Genomic DNA, 27,320 nt, shown 5'->3' on the forward strand with positions numbered 1-27,320 from the left:
TTGACTTTTAAGAAGCTTTATTGCACAGGCTGTGGACTGTAGGATGGTTTTCCAGTACTCGTCTGTTTTGGGTTTTTTTTTATTTTTCGTGTGTTTGGTTTTTTTTTTGGATGGGAGTTTAATCCTATAAGGCAATGTGTTTATCACATTCTTCCTGAAGCAGATGATTCATGAATTTAAAAGTGAAGTGACAAAACAGGAACTCAGCTTCTTGAGGGACTGGTGGCCCCCTTGGCCAGCTGGAGGGGACTCATCTTCTCACCAGTCCTTGGTCTCCGGGTGCTGGGCAGCTGCCTTCCCCATTGATGGTATGAATAGCTTGGATCTTAGGGTACTCTCATACTCACCCTGACAAAAGGGATAGCAACCAGTGGTGGCCTCCCTCTACTGGACACAGTGCGCCCCCTTCTGCCCTGGCTGGCAGATCAGGACCTGCCTTTCTGCGGACCGTGCGTCTCAGCCTGTGCTAATGGACGCCATTGGTCTTGCTCTGAAGGATGGGACAAAGAAAAGATAACATGAGCACAAAACAAGGCATATTTGAAAAATAAAAGATATGTAATAAGAAAATGGAAGAGATTTTACCAGTGAGGAGAAATGCAGTATTTTAATGACAGTAGCGACCTGAGCTGACATCTGGCTATAGCAACAAGCTGACTGAGCCAACACCAGCCATCTTGCTATAGATACCTAGAGCAGCCACACAAAACAGAACACAGAATTATTTTTACAGTCACACAGCTAAGTTTAAAAGAAAGGCAACCAAATGAAAAGCTGACCAAAAGAGGCTCATACTGACACAGTTGTTACTTCTGAGGGAGGGAGAAGGGAAAGGGATGCTGGCTTTATGCGCGATGTGCTTTTTATTTAAAAAAAAAAAAAAAGGCAAATTTTGAATCTAATGTGGTAAAGGCACCCGTTCAATCTGAGCAGTGGGCACACGAGTGTATATTATAGTGTTCTGCAGCAGACTATATGCTTGAAATATTTTGTAAAGTTTTTTTATTTTTAAAAAATTGTCTAAACTCAATTTTTTCCTATTACGCCTTTTTTTCTGATTGGAGGGAAGATACGTTATTGTTGGGACAGCTGGCACACAGTGGATTTAACCTTGTTATTTTTCTTCTATTTGCGTTTAATACTATAAAATTCTTGACATACGCTTTTCCTCTTTCTCTAATTAATGCCCCTCCCAGGTCTTTCTCAGCCAGTGAAACACTTCCTCACAAACCCAAGCACCAGCCTCTCTGCACAGCTGGCCTCTTCCCAAGCTCCCCACCCCCTCCTGATTCCAAAGGCCCTTTGTAAAGCCTGCCTTGAATAAAGCACTTACTGTACTACATAGTGATCATTGATTAGCTTCTTGAAGCCAAGGGCAGTGGTTTATTTTGTAGCTACCCAGCACATGGGTAGGAACTCATCAAATAATTGTGGAATGAATAGTTCAAAGAAAAAAGACGAAACACATTATGAGGTCCATCTATATAAAAATAGGGGGCCTGCTCGCATCTGGCCTTCCAGGGCCCGCCTTACTGTGAAGCAAATTAAGTACCCACGCTGTCGTGCTTGTCAGGGTAAACACGCGTAAGGGATGCGCCGGCAGGCAGTTCGGGCCGCTGTGTCCGTACTGCTCTCGGTCATGGCCCAATTTCAGCACGGCGCTGAATCTCAAAATGGGGTCATTAAATCTGCCATCACAGTCTAAGGTCTTCCAGTGAGAAAGCACCAAGACGGGATTTACTTGGACGTGTTCAGCCTACCGTCTTTGTACAACAGTACAAATTAATGGAGGATTCTTCCACAACAGTTCACAGCAGAGTCTAGAAGAGCCTCTGGAAGCACATTCCATGGTTCCCTTGAGTTTGAAATCATGGCACAGGAACCTAGTGGGACTGACTCTCTGTGCTCTGCTATAGATACCATATATGAATGTAAGGGTTTGGTTTTGTTTTTTAAAGTATGCTCCACGCCCAACATGGGGCTTGAACTCACGACCCCGGGATCAAGAGTCACACGTTCTACCGACTGAGCCAGCCAGGCACCCCTTATTTAAGGTTGTTTGAATTGCCTTCCAAAGTATTTACAATGTGACTACAGTTTGTTTTAAATAATTTTTAAGCAGTTAAAGAGAAAATGACTCCTTAGAATATTATCATCATATTGAAGAATCCTTCTAAAAACCGAGCATCTCACCTCTCATGATGTGACAGGCCCGGTATTCAGTCCTAGAGATGGAATTTAAAGCCTCTGGAATTAGCAAACACGCACACACGCACACGTATTTTTAAACTACAGTTTAATCATTTTTAAAGACACACAAATTAGAAAAGAACATTTATATGTAAGTTAAAAACATCTTTAAAACCCAGCAATAAGCCAGCAGCGCAGCGCTGAGGACACAGGTTGGAAACGAGCAGTCATGGAATTATCACGTCACAGGCTAACTGACACAGTGGTAGCTTAAATTTAGAACCATACAACAAGAACTGATTTATGGATCTGTTGAAAAATAACACTTATTTAAAAAAATATTTCGGAATAATAAAAACAAAAAAAGCACAGAACACCACGTGCTAGTCTCACCCAGGGAAGGCCGACGAGCGCTGTAAAGACCGGCTGCCGGAACTGGGGCCCTCCTCGTGTTCGGGTGACACTGTCCAACCCCTGCTGGGCAGAGATCACCATTCGGCTCTCAGAGGAAGGCAGGAATGAACTCCCACAGTCTCACTCTGCATGTGGAAGGGTTTCTCTTGTGTCACCTGAATTATTTTTTTACTTTCATTCCTACTGCTTTCTAGGGTACCCTTCTGGTTTGGAGAGGCGGTCGCGCCCAGGGGACAGGGATGCAGACCGGCTTGGGACATGTTTGGGTGGGATGTCAGATTCCTTTCTCCTTGGGACAAAAAGTCAGGGGCAAGTGTACTTTGTGGACAAATCCGCATATACAGAACCAATACTTCAAATTGGGAAGAGGCCTATTTTATAAGTCTGTCAAACTCTACATGTGTTTGTCCTTTAGCAGGAAAGGACAAAAACAGATATTACCAAATTAGTTTCTCAAAGTAGTTACCCCAAAATAGAGACTGGGCAGGATACAGTCATTTCTGACTCCCGTCAAAGGCAGCCAGTCACTTTTTCCATCTCAAACATGTATTAGGAAAATGGTTTGTCATTCTACTGCTGTTGCTCTGTATCTTTCAGTTTTTCATTATATTTCCATTTCTTTTTACAGTAGCAAAATCTGATAAAACATGAGTGGAGAGGTGGCTATGCATCACTGAGTAAGCTTTAGACAGTGATTTTGTATGGACCTTTATACTATTCTTTATAGAACTATATAGTCGGGGTTTTTTTTTGTTTTTGCTTTATAAAAGCTTTATAGAAGAAGACGAGTATAATTAGTTTAAAAGGCAAGACAAATTAGTCGGCATAAAAGTGTGTCTTCAGGCCAGAAAGTTGTCCCAATCAACGACCTATGGAGCTTGTCCATTGTTTACTGGGGTTTCCATATGAAAAATCTATTAATTATTATTTTAAAACATATAAAAACATTAATAAGCAGCCTACCAATTAAAATGTAATTGGCTGCATCCTCTGTACAAGAGAGCCTCAAAAACAGCTTAGTCATTGATTTTTAAGAGCATTCCTACAAAATAACCAACGTGGAAAATTTCATTTTAAATTTTCTTCTGTAATGAGAGTTGCTATAAATTGATTTGACCGCACGGTGCTGCAGAAACACACTGTGCAGACCCTCGACAGGCTGATCTTTCAAACCCAAGTTTCAGGTGCAACTTAGCAAATCTTTTCCTTGAGCATCAGGACCGCCCATGCACTGATACAAACCCACTTTTACAAGGACAGCTGCGGAAAGCAGAACTTTCTGCATCTCAGATTCTTGTAGAAATCATCAGCCATTCATTAAATGTACACCGGGTTCAGAGTAAGAGTTTAATAAGGTACTTGAGGGCAGTTAAGATTATATTTCACAGTGTTATGTAGAACTCCGCACCTACGTTAAATCTGATGTACTCAATTTCAGCCAGGATAGATGACTGGTGGCTGAATAAAACTCCATAAAATACTGGTTTATATTTAAAACTCCAGACAAATCCTTCCTTGACAAGGTAACAGGCACCATTCCAAAACATTTTCTCCAGTAATTTTTTCTTTCAATTATAATGTAGAACTCTTACAGTCAATTATCTAACAATTTTAAAGTTTGTAACAAGGAAACAAAAAAGTATAAATGTCCAGAGCTGTTCATGAATATGCAAATTAAAACTTACAAGGTATGAATTTTAAATAGGAAAGATTCTTCTTTGTCCTAAATGTAATCTAGTCCTTGAATAAAAAAAGTGTAAGTTTTGTAATTATTTGTATGGCAAAATTCTAATGTAATTTCTTTTGTAGTTTAAAATGTGTAACTAAATTAAATGTGCCTTAACTATCTTTGAATGAAATAATATTTGAGAAGTTAAATAAGGTAAACCCTGTCCAGTAAACTTGGTGGTTTGTACTAACATTTTCTAGCGTAGAGCACCTTCAATTTCACCTAGCACAACCAACCAAACAAGCAGAAAAAGCAAAAGGAAAACATGTTTCCTTCAAAAGAGACTATTTCATCATCAAAGACGCACTTTAAGGGCTATATTCAGTGAAAATGGATGCTGCCACACCTTCTGATTTAACAGAGTGGAAGGTTTTCCTCTGTTGCCAAGAAAACCTTTTGAAAAGTCAGGGCTTTGAGCTCAAGTAATAAGAGTTTTTTTTTTTACTTGATGGTGAATCTGCCCTTGTCCATGACTCTTGCAGATCTTGCTAATGGCTCCCACAGATTACAAACACAACTGGTCATAAACTTTTGGAACTGATCCTTTAACTTCCTATTAAAGAACTTCCATCTAGAGGACAGGTGACTTGCCCAAATCCTAACTCATTAATAACAGAGCCAGATGAACATCCAGGTCTCCTCCCAGGACAATCAGCGCTTCAATGTGAGTTACCTTCATTGTTTAGACCCATCCTTTTTACCGCACATTTTTCTGAAACCTGGGATCTGTGGAAATGTCACACATGGCGGGGGTCAATGACAAAAACACTCTTTAACCAAAAGTATGGTGGTGGCTGGACATTGCAGAAGCCAAATAAACCTTCTCTATTAGGCTGGATGTTTTAGAAGCCAAGAAAATTTCCCCAATTACCCTGAGTTCCAATAAAAATGCTTATTCTAAAAAACTGAGACTGTTACTTAGAAAATGGTGATAGCTGAGATACATCAAATTAACTGTACTGTTTCAAAAAAATGAAACTGAGGGAAGAATAATTATTTTTGTTTAATTTTTTTTTTCCCTGAGTAGTATAATAATGGATCAAGAGTTTAAGTATGATGGTCATTGATCATCTCTGGAGTAGTTTCATGACAACCGAAGAGTTGAGAAATAATAGAAATATGTACTGCATCTTGTTCTGTTGATCAAAAAAGAAGAAGCACATAGTACAACGAATCCCTTTATACTTAGCAGTACATGGAGACAGACCAGTTTTCAAATCTCCTACTGTAAGCAGAAGTGAAGCATTAATCCTTATAACACTCCATCCAAGCAGATATATTCTTTCATAGAGTACAAAGAGTTTCTTCTTGAGGAGAAAAGTCAAGCTGAGAATTAGAATTATTTCTTTAGTTTTTCTTCTAGATTACACACTATGGTTATAATTTCTCCAAAATTAGAGAAAAGCTATCCAAAAACCCTTTCATACAAAATTAAAAAAACAAAAAACAAAAAACCTAGTTGATCCAAGGGGATGAAAATCATTCAAACTGTAGAGATAATGTATCATCTTTAGAGCAACTGGAGAACTCTTAGTCATCTTGCTGTCTGCATGACAGCTCTAAGAGTACATTCATCAAGCAAGAAACAGGTAACAGTGATTTTAGGTTTACAGACTAAGAAATGACATAAGTAATAGAAATAAATAGGGATGAGTTATAAATGGCCAGATGGGCTGAAAAAAAGTTTTATTAAGCTTTCTTGTTTTCATTTATGACATGCCTAGACTTGTCCTTTAAACTCTAAATTTGTTTACATTTTTTAAAAATAGTGATCAGATTCTCTGCAGCATTAATTAAACTGAGGAGACCTTTTGGGGACAGATACTTTCCATGATTATTCTTTTCTATCCTCTCACATCACACAGCTAGCTTAATTTCAATGCATGGGAAAACAGAGAAAATTTATTTAGCTACCCATCCTTTTCTGGGAAGTTAATGGGGCATGGCTAACCTCAGCAGGTAGAAAAAATTTACCTTTAGAAAAATAAAAACATTTTATGTAAACAAAGACTAGGATATTTCTAACATTCTACAAAGATACACTGATACTTTTGCTGATTAAGACCTCAAAAGTTCCAAGTACATTTGCTGTTCCTTTCTCCTTTAAATGAAAAACTGCACAGCTTAAGCCAGAGAGTGGTTCTGCCGTAACTTCATCTGCAAACTTATTCGCGACAAAAATATAAGACTCACCAGAGATAGACGATTTGCATTTCATTAAAAATCTAAGGCAAAAAAGAAAACAAACTGGTCAAATAAAGGTGAAATCCAATAAAAGATTGGTCAAATGAAGGTGGAGTCAGAAGGCCCTGCCCACCCTCCTCTCTCCCAGCCCATGATCCCAGGATTTGGGATTTACTACCTATGGCTAAAGCCCTGATGGGATTAAAGGAGACATCCAGTAATTGGAGGTGAGATTAATTGTGGTGAAAATGGCCTAGAGGATAAGAGCACACTTTGCTACTTTCAGAATCTAAAACTCTTAAAGAGAGTTAAGAGCAGAGGCGCCTGGGTGGCTCAGTCGTTAAGCATCTGCCTTCAGCTCAGGTCATGATCCCAGGGTCCTGGGATCGGGGACCCCCACTGGACTCCCTGATCTGCCTGCTTCTCCTACTCCGCCTGCTTGTATTCCCTCTCTCGCTGTCTCTCTCTCTGTCAAATAAATAATAATTTTTAAAAAAGAGTTAAGAGCAAAATTTTAATGTGAGAATTTAAGAGTTTAGAAATTAATTTCTTTGATTCTCTAAACATGAGGGTCAGACCCAATGACTGTAAGCTTTCATTTCTCTAAGACTTTCCCAATTATGAGTTACGCTGTCAAGGATAAGGAAGTGATTAGACAGATGGTCACCTTACTCCGTGATTTCTCCTTCAGAGCCCTTGTGCAATCTACCACGATTATTTTCATAATCCCTCTATAATTCTATATAATTTATGCTTGGTAAGTTTCATTTAAAAGTCCAACATATTAAGAAATCATTACACGTTTATGTCTTTACAGAATCACAAAGAACTCAGAGAAAGAAAGGGGGAGAGCACTTCTGCTGAGCACCTGTGCACTGTCCCACCCAGCCTTGCCACGGCTCCAGCCCCGGTCCACGTGGTGCTTCCTTCATTCATGCCTTCCTTCGTCATCTTCTCTTGCTCAGTTTTCTTTCTTTTTTTTTTTAAGAAAAAAAGCTTAAAATATCACATTACCAACCTTTAATTATGTTGAAGAAATTCTTCCTTGATGGGCTCTGACTGACACAAAGTAATTAAACTCTCCAGGACAATAAGCTACCCATAATTTGGCATCCATTAACTGTTTACGGTTTCGCTACGTACTATAGTCATTTGAGATACTTTAAGAAAACCCTTCAAATACTGAGATGTTTATTGCATTTTTAAAGTGTCCACAATCTTAAATATCCTGTTTGAAATTCTTCCAGAATTCCTTTACAGCACATGACATCAAATATTGAAATAGTGTTCTCACAATATTACACTTGAAAATACCATTTAGGAACAATATTTTAGGAAATAGAGGGTTTAAGGCAAGACATTCATTTGGAAAAGGTAATTTCTCTCAATCATCTAGATCGACAGGGTTAGTTTTCCACCTCTTCAGTGCCTTAGGATACGCAACATACATTCAGCAACAGGGCACATGTATGACCCTACGGACATCTGCTGAGGTCCTGAGTGCCCATTGAAATAATGGAAATATTTTTATATAAGGCGTGGCCCACAGGGACATGGCATGGGAGAGGTTATTCACTCCATTCCCAATCTGGTATACAGGAAATTCCCCATCTAGATCCGTCCCATTTGCCCCCCTACTTCATCTTTTTCAAACGAACACAAATCCCTCGAAAAGGTGCTAAGATTGGTTTCTGTTAACAGAGACAAAATAGCCATCAGAGTGTTTTCCCCTTCATTGCTTTAATGATGAATGTCTAAAGGCTATTTCTTGATTCTGATTGCAAACATTGTTTGTTGTGGAAAAACTATTCTGTCCCAAAGAATTTTCTCTTTCATCACACTGTTTGGATCGAGACAGCTGCACATTTTCATGTGGAGTCTTTCCTCTTTGAGTTTTTTTCACCGGCAACAATAATACTAAGATACCAGCAATGTGCAGGCAGTAATACCAGGAGCTAAAAGAAAAAGGACAAAGTTTACTTTATTAAATTTTGAGAATGATTCCTTAGCAATGGCATCCTTGTCCAAACGTCACAGGCCCTGCGTAGGATGTGCATATTTACTCCATTAATTGGGCATTCCCGCCCCCTCCCCTGCCCCATGACATGAAGCTCTCCAGCTCAGCAAGTGGGTATTTATAAAGCACCCTATAAACCCAGGCCACTTAAAAGCACGATACTAGATATCGTATTACATTCCTCTGTAAGGGTCATAAGTCCATGGCTACACAGAACAAAAACAAAAAGGTACTTATTAGCAGCTGCAGTGACCTGAAAATAATCTCTCAGTTCCACAGAATTGAACATTAAGAGCAAACAAAGAGGACACAGAGTTGGTCAAGACCTGAATGCTCTGGCCTCCTCTGCTGTGTATGGTCCCTAATTAAGTTACAAATATTCCAGTGATGTAATAGATAATATTGCCTCTCGATGGTTGCTGTCACATAAGAAAGCAAGACCATGTTATTAAAGATATTATTAGAAGCATCATTCCTGAAATCAAATATAAATCAAATGTGACCTTTTAGAGTTGTAAACTCAAGTGATTGTGAACAAAGTACCTGGGATAGAAAATCTAACCAACTGCTCAATCACATGTAAATTTATGTGATAATTTTGTGAAAAGGGGAATTTTAGCTGGAGTTCCTTGATGTCTTTCTGTAGGAGCATCACCATATTTGGGCAACAATATTTGACCACTCTGGGCTGTCGTTCTAAATGCAAGGGTGGTGGAAACTCTATGAAAGGTGAAATTTTTGATCTCAAAGATATCACTAGCACAGCGAAAGTGGAATCTGGTGGGTGAGGAAGAGAATAAAGAGAGAAATCTAACGGGGAATTCAAAACAAGAACTTCTATAATACAGAGAAGACAAAGGATCCGTGAAACATAAAAGAATAAGAAGGGAACAAACTCAGGAAATAGAAGTAATTCAATTTTCTTTTGACTAAAGTAATTAAGAGAATTAACAATTCTTTGTAAAGGACAAGCTACACTTTTTTTCTTCCTTTTTTTAAACTGCTCTGTCATATTCCCTATTGTTCATCTTATTTCGAGTTCCCCTATCCTGTCCTTTTCGGAGTTAACCATCCGACAGCCTGAACTCCTGGTGCACGGACTTTACCGGTGCTTACTCGTAATTGTCATAAGACATATTTTGCTTCTGCCCCCAGAATATTCCCAGTGACACATAAGCCTCTGCTTGAACACACAAACTCCTACACCCTGATCCCAGAGCAGGGGTGAGCAAACTCCAGCCTGCAGGGTGCATCGAGCCTGACGTCACTGTCTTAACCGGAGGCACCAGGGACCTGTAACATGGTATTAGCCCTGGGTGTACAACATAATGATTCAATATATGTACACATTGCAAAACAATCACTGCGCTAAGTCTAGTTAACATCCAAGTGTGAAAAGAACAGCCACGCTTTCCAGTTAAACCTCTGAGAGATCTGAGGCGGTGCTCGCCCCGCTGACACTTCTCTGTCTAAATCACACTCCTCTGAGGGGTGAGTGGTGGGAATCATTCCATAAAAAAACTGAGACTTGCTGGTTTAAGATGAAAAGGTAACTATAGAAAGTAAGGCTGTGGTGCTATTTTTCTAAGCTACGCAACAGCAAAGAGCTCGCTCTTCAAAACAAAGTGGTTCCCGCTGGCGTCTTTGTGAGAGTGACACTTACCTGTAGAACGCGAGCGACGGGTTTACGGAGAGAAGGACGAATGGCACAACTGTGTAGCTTATTGCTATTTGAGTCACTACCCATGTTAGAACATCATACAATAATTTCAGTTGGGGAGGTTCGATGAAATAATGCCGAAAGTTACTTCTCACCTGAAATAAAGAAACAAAAATATTTGCTTTGCCTTTCACATTGTTTTATCAGATCACACTGACCGTACCTGCTGTTTCAAGGATGAGGAGTGACTGCTATTCCCACGCTCAGCTGGCAGACGTCTACAACGGGGCCACCCCCGCGGGAGAAGTCAAGCTGGTTCAGGAAAAACGAATAGGCATGTGTGTAAAAGAGACGGAGAGAGCAAAATGTGGGAATCCGGGTAAAGGGCATGTGGGAGTGCTTTGCAACTTTTCTGTAGATTTGAAGTTGTATTAAAAGTTTCTTTAAAAAGTTAAAAATAACGCTCCTTAAATTGTATTTGGTAAAGTATAGTATGTAAATAAAGTTCTGCCTGTTTTCACCTTTTCTACTACAATGAAATGAGACATCCTTCCTCTCCTTTAAGCTCTGCGTTTGTGAAAGACAGATGGGTATCATACACTGAGCTGAGGTCAAAAGACACTTAATCAGAATAAATGGCAACAACGCACATTATTCTCAAGATAGGTGTTTCCTAATAACTGTTATTTAAACTTCTTTTTTTAGCTTCCAAAAAAGTAAAAACTTTTCAGTTTTGAAATGCACAAACTTAACCAAACATTATTTCCTCTTTTCTACTGTGTTCCCTGCTTTTCTTGTCTAACATGTTCAGAGGTGAAACACAGCCCTGCGGCGAGGATGCCACCGGGTTTTTCAGAAGTGACCTGCTGGATGGTTAATGGCACTCCCATAGAGAGACCATGATTCCTAGCGGCTGGATCGGACCCCGGCACCTACCACGTCTTGCCCGGCTCATGGCCACAGCAGCTACCCACCCTCTTCCCTTCCAACCATCGATGGCAAATCAGTTCTCCTGAGGCATGGATTTTGGCATTCCACCCCCCTGCTTAAAAACCTCACCTGGCCCCCAGGTACGCAGACAGAATGAGGATTACGCCCTTTCCCAGGCTGGTGTTCAAGTTCTAGGACTACCCCTCCTTCTCCCTCCCCTGCACTCCTTTGCCCTTCCAGAATTATCTACACCTTAGGTATTCACGATGTCTCTGCTTCAACCAGATTTACTTGTCATTTCCAAACACACCGGGCACTTTCCAACTTGGTTCTGCTAATGTCATTTCCATGCCTAAAGCGTCACGTTCCACCCCCATCACACTTCACTCACTTTTGAAATAATGTTCATCTTTCAAAGCCCAAATCCAACTAAACTTTCCTAATGAGGCCACCTTGGGTCAACCCAACCAAAAGGATTTCTTTCACCTCAAAACAACTATGTTACTGACTATAAAACCCATGGGACGCATGACACATGCCTCATGCCGTACGCGCACGCACACACGTACATACACTAGTACCTACACCTTACGCCCCAGTTAGACCACGAAAGCCAGAAGGCACGGCCCTTAGTTAATACGTCTCTGAGATCTCCCTTATATACCCCCCATGGTACCGGAAAATCGCATGAGTATCTGCTAGTTTGTTAAACGAAGGCTTCTCACCCGTAAGTGCTGTAAGAAGCCTCTTCAAACACCGTTTCTGTCATGTTACTTGCCTCTGACTTTCGAGGACTTACACTAAATTGTCCTTCTTCTTTGTCCACCCATGTCACCAACCTAATTTCTCAACTATTTCCCAAAATATTACTCCAGGTTCCAAGCAGGCCAACACTCTAAAGAACTGTGTCCAACAGCCCAGGAATGGCCCATCCACTCTGTCTACACTGTTCATACTCCACTCTTCCTCTAAAAGAGGACTCAAACGTGACAGCTTTCAGGAAACATTTCTAAAATAAACCTACCCTTCTGATCCTCTTTATTTAACTCAGTTTTTAGCTCTCGTTCAGAAAATTCTGTCAAGACAATGAACACTTGGTGGGGCACCTCCCACGTGCCGAGTCTGCTCCTCAGATGAACCAAGCGTGGCGCCCCCGGGAGCATTCAACAAACACACGAGGCACACAGCTCACTTCTGGCCAGGGCCCCAGACACAAGGCCTGCCTGTGGAGGGGTCCTCGCCTCCTCCACCACCGAAGTAGGAAATGGAGTTCTGGGTACTCACAGCTCGCGCTGCCAATGTCATCACCACTCCTGTCAGAAACGTCAGGTAATATCCTGGATACACCCCATGCCAAATGGCAGACAGAATGAATGTCTGGATAGTTGGACTCACGGAGGCTCGTTCGTAACAAACCCTAGAAGCCAGAAAACCACGGAGAGCCAAGGGGAGTGAGTGATCAGAGTTTAGATAGTCCACAGCGATCATTCTTTTCTTACCTGACAGGACAGAGAGTAACCAGGAAAACAGCCACCACTTAACATCAGCAATAACTTGACCTGTGACCTCAGGGAGGTGACAGCTACTAAACACTCCTACTTAACTAGGAAAATAAATTTGATTTTCATCTTTTTATGGTATATGTAATAGCTAAAATGGGCATTGCCAGTATTTAGAAATCTATATGACTTACCAAAATATCTTTAATATTAAAGATATTTTATTTTACTTTTTTTTTAATTTTCTTTAATGACTTTTGTTTAATTAAGAACTTTCAACTGACCTAATAACACTTCTTTCTGGCAAGTCTGGCTGTGGCTTAGTCTAAAATTTCTCAGTAACAGGGTAAAGCACTCAGATGAAAATAAGATTTTCCAAAGGTATCAAATTTATTTTTTTTAAGTCATCTCTATGCATGGGGCTCAAACTCACGACCCCGAGATCAAGAGTCATGAGCTCCACCGCTGAGCCAGCCAGGTGCCCCAAAGGTGTCAAATTTAAAATACAACAGTAACAAAAACCACACAACAGATTAGCTCAGAGAATCTGCAGCCAGCGGAGAGACTGCACGGTACCGCGAAGTGACACTATTGTATGGTGGGCATTTCGAGGGGTAAAGATACTCAACTTGTCACAAAATAAAGGACATTCCCAAAACAGGCTGCTTGGCACAGAACAGTGCTTAGAGCTGTACCGTCACAGGGCAAGATTTCATAAAATAAACTCGAGGTGGAGTAACAGGTCTCACTGGGAACAAGAGGCAGAGTCACCGGGAGTTTCTGTGCGATTTCCTAACTGATGCTGCCATGCTTGGTCTGCCTGAACCTCCCCCTTGGCCGTGCGACCAACTCCTATCACAATCCCAGCACCAGCACCAGCCCCCCAGCCCCCGTCCCTGCTCTTCCTCCCTCCAGGGAATGGTGCGCGTAGGTGACGCTGCTGTTTAACCAGATCGCAAACTCTCGGCTGCAGGGGCTGGGTCTTCGTGTCGGACTCATCCTCCTATCCTGTGCTTAACATGCAGAAGCACCTGTCAAACTGAAATATTTTAAAACTGCAACTGTTCTGGAAAATCCAGGGCATCTGTACAGGGGTTGTGTAGCTACTTTGTTTTTCCTTAACACACCTCCAGGGAATGAGAGCAGGAGGACACCAGCCATCCCAGACCCCGGAAAGATGCCGGGGAGAGCGCACCGAGAGGCCGGGGAGAGCTACGTTCTCCACTCAGGCTGAAAAGTTCTCACATCTGATAGACTCTCGCTTCAGGGGATGTTAGCAGCGTTTCCTGGGTTAACACCAAGGTCCCAGTGTCACTCAACACACTGTTAATTTAGTCAAGAATCTGAACTCGGTGAAGCTCAACCTCAAGTCTTAGATGCCAAAGCGCAGCTAAAGCCTGCTCTTGAAGGAACATACCTTTTGAGCCAAAGAGCTGTCTGAATATTCCAATTATCAAGAAACATCTTGAAACTTGTTGACATCTGAAAAACAAAAGAACTTTTTTTCTTTGGCCCACAAAATGATGAAGCTTGAAATGTAAGTAATAACATTTTATTGTGCTAAAAATAAGTTACTTGACATTGATGGTAGGTACTGATTTCTTTCCTTAATACTGCTTTTCTAATACAGTAACATCATTGTGTAAATGGAATTTATTTTAGAGGCCATCTACGAGATAAATGGATTATCACTATTTTCTCCTTTATGTTAAGTTATTGGGGTTGTCATAGGATTATCCCAAAGACATTCCTGATATGTAAATGACCTTTCAGTGACCCTTCAATGACTCTTTCACTGGGGATGGACGTCCCATCAAGCCAGTCTCTCAATCCCCTCACCTCCATGCCTCTTTGGCCACCATCTGTGGCCACCCGGAACCTTGGCCGCACCTGGAACCACCACCGTCTTCCCAGCTGTCCAGTCTCTCCACACAAGCCTCTCCCATAAAAGCTTCCCCTTGACCTCAGAGGGAACTTCTGGTCCCCTACCTCTCCTTCCCTCGGTAACTATCTCCTCCTTGCATCTTCACTTCCTTCCCACCATGTAAATTCCATGGTCCATTATTTACTACTCTCACCAAAATCCTGGGTGTGTTTATTTCTTTTTCCTTTTAACTCACCTCCCTATCAAAATCCTAACCCCAGATCAACCTTACTTTCCCCCTTCCCTACTTATAACCTCTGAATCCGAGTGCAGAATATCATACAGCCTTCGAGACTTCTGTCCGAAATCCATCCTTCTTGATATCAGTTGAGCCCTCAACCTACCAAGCAATCCTTGTTTCCCTAAATAGTGTATTCTCCTCTTCCTGAAAACAGCTATTGGATTGAACCATTTTAAACTTTTTTTTGGTAAGTCAAAAGCAGGTAAATATCAACAATTTCAGGAGATCCCAACTAGTACTTCAAAAGTTCCCCACTTTCTTATCTCTGGTCCTATCACTCCCCCCCCCCCCGTCTTCCCTCCCTCGCTCCCAACAGGTGATTTTGCCTCTAACTTTATTGAGATGATATAAACTATCAGACTCCAAATTCTCACATCAAAACTACAAAGTCAGCTGCCTCCACACTTCCCTTCCTCCGTCCCTGGTTCCTCCTCCAACACGGTCAGTCCCTGCACCTGGCCTCTTATCTCCCTGTTCTCCATCTTCTTAGGGACCTCGTGGGTCCATCAGCCTCTCTCTCCCCCTACCATATTTTCACACTGTCTTCTAATAGTCTAACTGGTAAACATGTGTCAATCTCTCCATTTTAAAACAAAATTAAGCAAAACAAAAATCCCCCCTTCAATCACCTGTTCCCCGCAGCTGTGGCCTTATCTCTACCCTCCTTCCCTGTACAGGTAATGAATGCCTAAGAGTTGCATAATCTGGCTTTTACCTCCCTGGACACTGTTACCAAAATCATCAACAAACTCCCCTGTTGTTACAGCTGATGGCGCTCGTGAGCCCTCCTCTGGCTGCACATCTCAGCAGCCTTTAACACTGACTACCGTTCCCTCCTTCAGAAAGACAAACTCCTTTATTCTTCACTTCCTCTTATACCATGCATTCTCAACAAGGGTGATATTGCTCCCAAGATGATAAAAACCAGTTCTTGGGGGCAAAAAGTCTTACTATTTTCATATATAAAGCACACATATACAGAGAGTACATACACCAATATACAGTATATGAGATATTAAATTTCATGGGAGCTTGATTAGGAAAAACACGTCTCAGAGTCTCCACAGGGAAGCAATAATGAACAGGAAGTTAGAAACACTGCCATGTATTCATCACTCAATTTCCACAATTATCAGTTTTTCCTTCCCCTTCCCCATTTTATTACTGACATTAAGAGAATTTCAAAGCAAATACCAGACATCTTGGTTCACCTGTAAATAGTTCAGAATTTATTGGACTTCTTTTAAAAAACCAAGATCAGACCTAACAAAATTCTTACTCCTTAATATAATCACCTAATACTCCTTTTGTGTTCAAATATCGCTGATTGTTTAAAAACATGTTTTTCCAGTTGGTCTGTTCAATCGTGATCCAAACAAGGTGCACACAGTGCATCTGGCTAAAGCTTCTTTTAAGCTGTAAGATCCCCTCTCTGCCCCCCTCTTTCCCATGTCATTTATTTGTTGGGAAAAAATAGGTCATTTGTCTTGCAGAATTCCCCACTTCTGGATCTGGTGTTTAACTTACTTCTCCATACTCTACACTCCCTCTAAATTTAGCAAGATTGAAAGACCTAACCAGGTTTAACTGTCTCAGCAAGTCCTTGAGAGACGGTGCTGTATTTCCTACGGCGTCCCGTCACAGGCGCCTAATGACAGACTGTCCCACTTGGAGTGACGAGCTTTCAGTGATGCTAAGGTGCATCGGTGGGTCCTGACCCATTCACTATAAACTTGTCTGTCAACCTTTCACTTAAAGTTTTGGTAGTTTCTTTTTTTTTTTTTTTTTTTTAAAGATTTTATTTATTTATTTATTTTTTTTTTTTTTAAGATTTTATTTATTTATTAGAGAGAGAGCATGAGAGGGGAGAGGGTCAGAGGGAGAAGCAGACTCTCCACTGAGCAGGGAGCCCACTGTGGGACTCGATCCTGGGACTCCAGGATCATGACCTGAGCTGAGGGCAGTCGCTCAACCAACTGAGCCACCCAGGCGCCCCTCAAAAGATTTTATTTATTTATCTGAGAGAGAGAATGGGAGACAGAGAGCGTGAGAGGGGGAGGATCAGAGGGAGAAGCAGACTCCCCGCTGAGCAGGGAGCCCGATGTGGGACTCGATCCCGGGACTCTAGGATCATGACCTGAGCCGAAGGCAGTTGCTTAACCAACTGAGCCACCCAGGCGCCCAAAGTTTTGGTAGTTTCTATTGTTGGAGTAATTCTCTCAGGCTGGCAAACCGATGTCCCCTGTTAGTTCTCCTCTTCTCTCTCTGGCTCCTCCTCCTGACTGCCTTCCTCGGCCCAGCCTACAAGCACAGGTGCTCCAGGGAGCGGGGCGTTCTCATCCCTTCTGGGTCCCTCAGTGCTCTCTCGTGGCTACTCTCGTGGTTTCTCCCAAAACTTGAAATGCCACAGGCTGGTAGTTTCCTAATGAGGATCTCCAGCTCAGGTGTGGCGGCTAGTGGCTGGTCATTTATTTGCCTGCCGGACAATTTAGTTGAGTCTGAAATCTGAACACACAGTATCTTTCCCTTCAAACCTGTGCCTGTTCTTTGTTCCTTCTCCCAGTGAAAGGTATCGCCATAAAACTGGCTTAAGCCAGGTATCTGGTCCCGATTCATAACTCACTCTCTCTTGCTGATGCCAAAGTAACACCGAGTTCTGCTGGGTCTCTGGAACAGTGCTCCCAGGTGTTTATGTCTCTCCAACCCCACTGGCACTACCCTGGTTCAGGTCACCGTCACCTTGGATAAACACAACACCCTGCTAACAGACCACTCTGTCCCACGAGGGCAACTCATCTACCTGATGAAGCCAGATCCTTCCAAACCACAGCTGTGATCACCTCACTTGTCTGTATAAAACGCATCCACAATACTCCATCGCTCTTTTAAGAGCTCCGAACTCTTAATATGGCCTCTGGAAGTATCTGGACCTGTCTTCAATTTCTGCAGGCTCATCTGTCACCACTCCCTGTGTTGTGAACCTTACCCCCTCAGGATGTTCCCCCTCTCCTTGGAGTGCCTGGCAACCTCCTCCTTATCTTTTAGGACTCAGATTAGACATTATTTCCTTCAGGACCCCTCCCTGAGCTATCTGATCTGAGTTGGAGCCAGTCTGATAGCACACACCCTACACCTCTCTGATCACAACCTATCCTCTGTGCCCCTTTGGCCCGCTCTAGAGTAAAGCTCCACAAGGGCCCAGATCACACCAATCTTACTCACTGGATCCCCAGTGCCTGGTGCACGTGCCAATGACCGATAAATATTGGTTGAATGGAAGAATGAGTATTATTAATAAAAAACCTTCAACACCACTCTTGGGACATCACATCATAACCCATAAAAGCAAAGTATGGTACGTAAAATATCACATGGTAACTAGCCTGTAAATGATTGACTAACCTCTATTTGTTGAATTCTCAAATTGGAAATCAAGTCCCAACGAGCTGTTCCATTTTCATCATATCCTCTGAAACCAAAGCCTGCAGCATTATTAATAGCATCAGCTGCAGTAAACAAAGTGAAAAGAGCATATTAAGAATCCATATAACAATCTACCATGTTCTCCCTGAAGGTGTATGTTATTATATACTAGGATTTTTTTAAACAGTAGATTTATTCATTTTCATCTTTATCTGATACTATAGTAAAATGGGCCTTGATCCAGTTTTTAGGATATCCTAACAGTTTCTAGGATATTCCCTTGTATTTAGGATATGAGCTGTAAAGTTGGTTTCTTCTAATAGAGGACTCTAATTTTTCAAGTTTGTCTTTAACTACATATCCTCAAGAGGGCGCTCTCCCCGCTAGCTACTAAGATACACCTCCACACGTTAACAGTCAGTCCTTTCCCAGGCAACTTACCTAAGGTCCATGCAAAATAATATTTGGGTCTGGCAGCCAAAAGTGAGACATAGAGATAGACGACTTTTGTTGGCCATGAAGCTGTAGCTTGAAAATGCTCATCGATGTTATACTCCACAGGTAATGTTTTAGAGATGGTCAGGTGAAAGAATAAGGAAAGTCCACAGACTAAGAGCTTCTGAATGACTGCGACCTGAAAGAACAAGACAAGATTTCATAAGCTTAATCTATACCCCTTTTAATTCATCTGACATACTACTGCCAGATTAATCTGGCATAAACTCTATAACTCTCCTGGTCAAAAATCATAAACTACACTGCACTCAGCATGTCAAGCCCTCAGGGTCTCACGGTAGGAACATGTATGTCCAGCCTTCTCTCTACTACCTCTGGATTAGAGCTCAAGTCACTCTAGAAATCTCAATTTGTGTTTTCAAAGCTTTCAGTTAAAAAAAAAATACCTGAAAGCAAACACAGGCCTATAGGTGTGAATACACAAAAATAATCACATGAATAACTTTTGGGAGTGGATTTCATATTATACACACACACACACACAGAGCTTATTTTTCCATTGTGCTTTTCCCTGTATTTTCCAAATGCTATGTGTATTTCATGGACATTATTTTTACACTAAACAATTTAATGCATCCCTTTAAGTCTGACAGTTCTCTAATGCAATTTTGTTCACAAATGATAAAACCAAAAGAACTACACACCCAAGAAAACAAAAAGATTTGCATAAAAGACTCTGGTGGGGAAAAAAAAAAAAGGCCATTCTTTCCTATATCCTGGTAAGGTTAAATCACCTTAAAAGAATCCAACTCATGGTGTTTTTGTATTTTTAGTAGGCCAGAATATTTCAATCTGACTCAATATAGGGGAGATTATAGCACCTGCCAAGGGAAAGAAACAGGTGGAAGAAAGGAAAGGCTGCGTCCAGGTAATGGGACATAACACGATACTTGGATTTTGAGTGTCCTGCGTAGTAGTCAAATACTATTCAAATTAATCCGCAAATGAATATTCATATTTTCACACTTTCTATAACAGTGCCAAAAGAAAGGGCTCAAAGGCAAGAGTCAAAGCACACGCCAGATTCACCGCATTTCTGAAAAAGCTGTCTTTGCTCTCGGGCCACTTGTTAGGAGGTATTGAGCACTTGAGGACTCTTTGCTGCAGCCTTCATTCTCATTTTCCTCAATGTTTTTTTAAAGCTTTCTCTGGTACAATAAAGGCTACATTTTCTTCACCCCTCCCCCAAAATATCTAAGCTTTACATTTGAAAAGAGATTTAAAACAGGTAATTAGAGAAAAATTGTAATAGTAAGCACAGTGAGATGAAACAAATGGCCTCATACATTAACCTAAAAATTGGGTGTATCATCTTAGTGACACAATGAGCAATACTATGGCTGTTAGACTAGACACACAAGTTTCCAGGTCTCAGTTTCAAAACAAAAATTAAAGTAGCATACACTTGATTTCGACTACCAGGTAGCGCACAAAGGCTCAGGCAATATGGGATCAGGTAGCTCGGAAGGCAGGAGTGAGGGCCCAAACCTGGGAGGCCAGGTATGACCCCTGGTTCCCACCGCCTCCCTGCTTAGTAAGGGGGCACCCTTCCACCATTCCAGCAGGAGGCCAGAAGTTAACTCTCAGAGAAGCTGAACCAGAGAAGATCCAGGCTTAGGGACATGGGTCCAGAGTGGGGGGCTGGGTAAGTGCTAGAATGAAAACCGGGAGACTCGAGGAAGTCTACAGCCTGAGAGGTGGAATCCTCAGCCCCCGTGCCTGGACCAGCTCCAGAAACAAGCAGTCAAGTTTGTATCTACCTCCTAAGATGGCAGAAGACTGAGGGATCCTTCACTAAGAAGCTAAGGAGGGGCGCCTGGGTGGCTCAGTTGGTTAAGCAACTGCCTTCGGCTCAGGTCATGATCCTGGAGACCCAGGATCGAGTCCCGCATCGGGCTCCCTGCTCGGCGGGGAGTCTGCTTCTCCCTCTGACCCTCCCCCCTCTCATGTGCTCTCTCTCTCTCATTCTCTCTCTCAAATAAATAAAATCTTTAAAAAAAAAAAAAAAAAGAAGCTAAGGAGCCCCAGAGGAAAGTCCTACAGACGTCATGACAGAGACTGACAAGTGCTCCCCACAAGCCACCCTCCGCTTCTTGCACAAAGATGGAATTTTTATTTGGGCACGTCTAGCTAGACCACACGTGACTATCCCCTTCACAGTTGAGTGTAGCCACGCGGTCCATGCGATGTTAGCTCAAGTACAGCTCCTGTGGGCGAGCCAGCTTACACCGTGGGGATGGGGGCAACGCCCTACGGATGGCAAAAACAGGGGAGAGCTTGGATCCCCAACCCATGGAGCTGCCACGTTACCCATGGACCACTGACACTTCAGATGTCATGGGAGAGACCTTGTTTAGGCCATTGTGATTTTGGTCCTTGTTTCAGTGCCCAAACCTATATCTGATTTAGATAAAGACAATCGGGAGGTCCCCAACAAAAGGGCCACTGGCTACCTGACTGTCCTACTTTGGATCCTAAGAGTCCACACACTCCAGTGATGCACAAAGAGCTTCCAAATGCCTTCGAGTGATTTGTAAATACCACTTCTGACTATATAAACTTTACACATATGGAATTTACACTAAAAATACAGTAAGACAGTGAAATAATAGATTAAGAGTATTTGCCATTGCCAACAACCTCTGATTTATGATGTCTACAACCCAAAAGAGGAAAAGCCACATTTTATAAGAGTGAATCCCATAAAAATTCAGAGTGAGGTGACAGAATATATAAATTTGTATTATTCTTTGTTGGGTTTGATTTACTGCTACTCAGAAGTTTATACCACTTGAAATTTTTCAAGTATTTTACAACATTATGTCTAGTACCTTGATTCTTAGCTTTTAATCCTCTTTCCAGTATTCCAGAACAAGATTCTGGAATATCGAAGCTATCTATATTAATCCTTTCTTTTTCCTGTGGCAGTGAGACCTCTAAAGGGTTAAGTGGTCAGCCTGGAGACACAAATAGTCAATGGAAGAGATCTGAATGTACTCGATTTCAAGTCTGAAATTCAAGCCCATATGATACGGCATTTATCAATTAACATTTAACTAGTAATAGAAAGTATGAAGACAAAAGCACCTTTTTGGTACAAAACACGAGTCACATGGCAAAAAAGAGATAAAATAAGAGCTTTTGTGAATGGGTGCAAATTTCCTCATTCACGCTTCATTTTATAGTGAACTTAGAAAGCAAGGTGATCCTTTGCTCAAGCCCCACATTCAGAAAAAACATACTAGCCCCCTTTTTTTGTCTCGGCCTAGTTCTCATGGGACTTTTAGATTCTACCAGATCAAATCCAACAGAAACTCGGCCTACACAAAGCCTCAGAGCCTTTCTTGATAAAGGAGTATCTATCCCAGCAGTCCAAAGGAAATAAAGCTTATGTTCAGTTGTGAGGCAATCTAGCACGGACTTCGTACTAGGACTGCCTGGGTTTGAAGTCCAGTTCTCTGCTGCCAACCTGGGACATCTCAGTCAAATCACGTAGGCCTGATTTCCTCATCTGTTAAGCGGTGAGAGTAACAGCACCTACCTTGTGTTGTGAGTGCTGAGAGAGTAACTGTGAGGTGCCCCCAACAGGGCCGGGCACACGGGAAGTGCTTTCAAAGTGTTAGCTGTTGTTAACTGTTTTATTGTGGGGAAGCAGGAAAACTTTCATGGACAAGGTGATATTTGATGTAGGCCTTTAAAGAGGAGTAAGATTTCAACTGGCGATGATCAGGAGGAGGAGAGGGAAGTCAGGAGAGGAGAAGAGAACACTTTGAATTAGCTGGAACATGAAGTGCAGGGAAGGAAGAAGCCTAAGAAATTAGGCTGGGTCAGTTCCGTGCAAATGGCTTTCTTGTAAAATACTCGATAACTATAAAACATCGTTTTCACTCAGGAACTCAGTACTTTTTTTTTTTTTTTAAGATTTTATTTATTTATTTGAGGGAGAGAGAGGTAGGGGAGAGAGAGCACGAGCAGGGGAAGGGCAGAGGCAGAGGGAGAAGCAGACTCCCTGCTGAGCAGGGAGCCCGATATGGGGCTGGATCCCAGGACCCCGGGATCATGACCTGAGCCGAAGGCAGACGCTTAACCCACTGAGCCACTCGGGTGCCCCTCAGCGGTGCCCCGCTTCTTAAGTAACCTTAGTTTTGTTCTTTGATGATGATCGTACGGCTACTAGACATTACTACTAACTGCAGCGTGAAGAGTCATTTACCTTAAAAATAGTTTCAAAGACACAGCAAGTTCAGACCTTGAAGACATTAGTATCATTGAACAAACAACACTACGCAACACAAGCTGTCGAGGCTCAGGTCAGCCTCACGAGCTTACGTTGGGAGACGGCTCTGCTCTCTCGCAGGGCACGTCCTCTTTCCCGCTTGTGCCCAGCGGTGCCCTGTGGTGCGCCCGGCCCTCGATGAAGGTGATGTAGTCTCTGTAGGAGCAGAGTGGGCCCGCCAGGATGCCCATGAAGTTGCAGTTGTAGCTCAGGTACTCCAGGAGGCTTGGCATGCGCCTGCGGATAAAACACACGCAGCTCGTGAGAGGGGGCCCCGAGCTCTTCGAAAACACGAAAACCCACCCGGCAGGAATCAGCGGCTTCCACCTCGCTGCTCTTCCCGTTTGCGCCACAAAGCAAGCTTCAGTTTTCATTTGCATTCGTATGATAGGAATTCCAAAGATGAGGATGTGGTAATGCTCAGCGGTATTTCTGGAGAAGAGTTTCCATACAGATCTTTGTGAGCAACTACAAAGGGTTGCTACTGGATTTCTTCATTATAAAACAAACCTGAGACCGACAAGAGACGGCATAAAGAATCTTCCCCTACCAGTTAGTCGTTCACTCACCCAACAAATCCATGTGTGCACGGACCACGTGCCCACACGCTCCAGGGTCTAGAGATGCTACAGTAACAAGGTGGAGCAATATGCTGCATTCACAGAGCTCACATAGCAGATGCAGAAAGCAGATAATTGAAAAATATGTACTAAATATTTTCAGAGGTGCTAAGTACTACAAAGATAAAGGGTTCTTCTTATATATGTATGTAAGAAGGCCTCTTATGAGGCAACATCTGAGCAGAGACGGGAAGGCAGTGAGACAGGGAGCTATGTGAGTAACCGGGACAAGGATTCCGTGCAGAGGGAACAGTGAGTGTGAAATCCCTGAGACGGGGTGCGTCCAGCAGCAGGGAGGCTGGTGTTGCTGAACCAGGGAAAGAAACAGGAAAAAAATCAGAGAGAACCAAGGTGAGATCATCTAGGGCTGCCTTATAAGCCATGGTAGGAACTTTGGCCTTTATTCTGAATGCAATGAAAAACTACAGTAGGGTTTCCGAAGACTCCCTCTAGCCCGAGTGTGGAGAGGACAAGGGTGGACGTCAGAAGGCCAGCCAGGAGGCCACTGGGATCCCCCGGCAGAGGCGACAGCGGCCGGGAACAGCGGGGGAAGCAGCGCCTGCATACACTCTGGCAGGACACCCCGGGGGTTTGCTCACAGACTGGATGTGGGTGCAAGGGAGAACCGAATTAAGGATGCCTCGCAACGTTTGTCATTCAACTGCTTTGAGGTCTGTCCCGATGGCACGTGGCATCTAAGGCTTACGGAGCTTTCTAGATCTTAATGCAGGGAACTGGGTAAAAAAAACTTAGTAACACAAGAACCTATATAGACTGTATACATCGTCATATAGATGAATTAGCAGTCTACGTCTTTATTTTCTTTTTTTTCCCTTTTTTTTTTTTAAGAGAGAGAGCACATGTGCAGGAGCATGAGGCAGACAGCGGGGAGGCGCCGGGGGAGAGAGAAGCTCAAGCAGGCTCCCTGCTGAGCGTGGAGCCCGGCCGCCGCGGGTCTCAAACTCACAACCCTGAGATCATGACCTGAGCCGAAATCAAGAGTGGGACACTTAACTGACTGAGCCACCCGGGCGCCCCTTATTTATGTTCTACCAGCAGTTCCATTTACTAAGTTTGCTTCCCACTGACAATTATAAACTATAATCAATAGAAGAACGACTCCACCTGAGGATAGGAAGCAGGCTTCTGGAAGACGTTACGATCCTTCCTTCCTCTCTGAGAAGTGGTTTCCTTAAAAAGCACAAACCCTCTCTGTGGCCAAGAGAAGCTGACAGACCCCCTCATATGTACCTTTATAAAAAACAATAAACAAGAAAACAGTGCTTCCTGTCCATCTGATACTAGCTACATCACCACTTAGCCCAAACTCCTTTTTTAGATCTTTCCAGAATTATTCTTCTACATTTAAAAGCGTTTTGAGCCTTACATATTTTCTCTTGAAGGCTCAAAACGGAGGAGAAAAAAATGTTGCTGGCAGATTTGCTCTTGCATTTTTTTCCGTAATGCTGAAAGAGAATGCTTTCTCACTGCCTCACTCGCTGGGTAAGTGCCCGACAATCAAAAGCCACGGAAGAACTTCCTGTGCTCCCGTCACAAAGCTCCATCTCAACCCGCCCCAAACAATGCCAGGTTATCAAGGCGCAGCCCAGTCCTACCAAGTCAAATTATGTATCACAATTTGCAAGGACCGGAGATAACTCTGAACCGTGAAATTTGCTGAAGTAATTTCTGGCTCAACGGTTGTATCAAATGACAAATCATTTTAGGTACTCAGTAGATAATTACAATATTTGCTATTAAAATGAGAACGAAGTGTAAATGTAATACTTCATTTATGACATTACATGAAAGAATCCTTTCGTTCCATAAATATTTATTTGGGATCAACTCCACATTGTCCCAGGTTTGAGCTTCTCAGTCTCAGCATTACGACTGTTTCGGACAATACGTCTTTGTTGTCAGGGGCTGTCCTGGGCACCGAGGCTGTTTAGCGGCATCCTGGCCTCCACCCACTAGGTGTCAGCAGCACCTCCCCTCTCCGCCGTGACAACCAAAAATGTCTCCTGCGGGGCCACAAGCACCCTCAGTGGTGAACTGCATTGAGGCCATGAGGCCAGAATGATCAATGGGCCAAAGTTCTATCCTCACAGAGTTTACATCAGAAAGACAGAGGGACAATCAAAACAAATACATAACATCAGACAGTAATACATACTGTGAAGAAAAATCAAGCAGGGCCAAGGACGGAGAGTGACGGCAGGGAAGGGGGTTCTGACAAGGAGCTCGGTGTAGTTACGAGGGGCAAAGCTACTAGCTCTGGTCCTAAGCGGTTAGTCTGCTCCTAGTTAACTACATGAGGAGCCACTGTGGGGTTTCCCTCAGAGGAGGGGAAAATATCATCCAACACACATTACAAAGACCTTTGGCTGCTGAGTGGAAGGTAGACGGTGGAGGGAAAGAAGACAGAAATCTGAACCCTGCTGGGGAGGCTGTTCCAGTAGACCAAGCAGAGAGCGCGGGTCCAGCTGGGGTGGTCTCAGTGGGAATGGTGAGAAGCCAGTCAGATCAGGGACAGTCAGATGTCATGGTCACATGAGAGACAGGTCTCCAAGGGAGAGTGAACTTGCCAGCGAAGCGGATTTGCAGTAAGAACGTGTGAGTTTGCCCAAGTTTTCGCCCTAAGGCACTAGTGACAAATGGTGCCGCTGTGAACTACGCGGGTAGTGGGCTGGGGAGAGGGAAGAGGGAGGCAGGACTCAGGAGTTCTATTTGGAACGTGTTCTATTTGAGATGCCAGCTCAGATCCACACTGGGATGTTGAAATGGCAGTAGGTTACAAGGCTGGAGCTCAGGAGACAGGTGGGAGGACAGTTACGAGACCTCAAATATGCAGACAGTACTTAGGGGCAATGGACTGCATGTGATCCCCAGAGGAGACGGAGATGTCTAAGCGTGTGCCTCAGAGCCCACGAATATTTAGTGGTGAGCCTCGGAGCGGGGGGATTCAGCAAGGACAACAGAAGTAAACAGCCAGGGAGGCAAGAGGAAAACCAAGAGGGTGGGGTCCCGGAAGACGAGAGAGGAATATTTCAGGGACTGAATGGTCTGCTGGATCAGACGGTGCTGAGAGGCTGAGCTGCATGCAAACCAAGGCTGACCACTTACACCCCCCGAGATTAAGGGCCCCCTTGAAGCATGCTATCAGACCAGTGGTGAGGACAAACCCGACTGCGGGGGCCTGAGGAGGGAATGGGGGTGAGGACGGGGAGACGGTGACATACATCTTTCACAGAGTCTTGCTCTAAAGGCTGCAGAGTAATGGGGAGGGAGCTCGAAGGGGAAGTGAGGTAAAGGTGTGTCTCCTTTCAGCGGGAAAAGATGGAGAAACGATGAGTGACCATGCAAGGGGCGGGAAAACCGAGGAAGCAAAAGCCTTGAGTTAAAGAGAAGCAGCTGGATTCAGTGAGAAGTGAGAAGCTGGCCTCGGATTGGATGAGGGACAGTGAATCCTTGGTATGGGACAGAAAGAGGAGTATTTGTTACAGACACAGGCAGTCTGGCAGGTTTAGTGGTAGCAAAATGAAATAGGGTTGCCTTTCTTTTCTCCAAGAATCAAACTTTGCTACCACCCTAGGTGAGTGCGGGGGAGGGAGTGCTGTAAGTCTGAGGAAGGAGCACACACGAGCTCACGGCGCGAGGGGGGGGGGGGGGGGGGGGGGGGGGGGGGGGGGGGGGG

At 43.3% G+C, this 27,320-nt stretch overlaps 1 protein-coding gene across 3 annotated transcripts in view; it reads right to left on the reverse strand.

Moving 5' to 3' along the window:
• The window catches only part of MBOAT2 (membrane bound O-acyltransferase domain containing 2), a 123,420-nt gene continuing 96,100 nt past the window's right edge, over window positions 1-27,320 (reverse strand). For 2 of the 3 annotated variants that reach the window (XM_032430206.1, XM_032430207.1), the window contains exons 7-13: window positions 23,057-23,240; window positions 18,653-18,845; window positions 18,191-18,294; window positions 14,041-14,105; window positions 12,409-12,541; window positions 10,198-10,349; window positions 1-8,472 (exon numbers count right to left, since the gene is read on the reverse strand). In XM_032430206.1, the coding sequence (XP_032286097.1) occupies window positions 8,250-8,472; window positions 10,198-10,349; window positions 12,409-12,541; window positions 14,041-14,105; window positions 18,191-18,294; window positions 18,653-18,845; window positions 23,057-23,240 (1,054 nt within the window). In that variant the 3' untranslated portion in view covers window positions 1-8,249. The remainder of the gene's footprint in view (window positions 8,473-10,197; window positions 10,350-12,408; window positions 12,542-14,040; window positions 14,106-18,190; window positions 18,295-18,652; window positions 18,846-23,056; window positions 23,241-27,320) is intronic. The other variant, XR_004302490.1, reaches the window with a different exon arrangement.

This window comes from Phoca vitulina, unplaced genomic scaffold (assembly GCF_004348235.1).
Source record: "Phoca vitulina isolate PV1807 unplaced genomic scaffold, GSC_HSeal_1.0 scaffold42, whole genome shotgun sequence".
Classification (NCBI taxonomy): domain Eukaryota; kingdom Metazoa; phylum Chordata; class Mammalia; order Carnivora; family Phocidae; genus Phoca; species Phoca vitulina.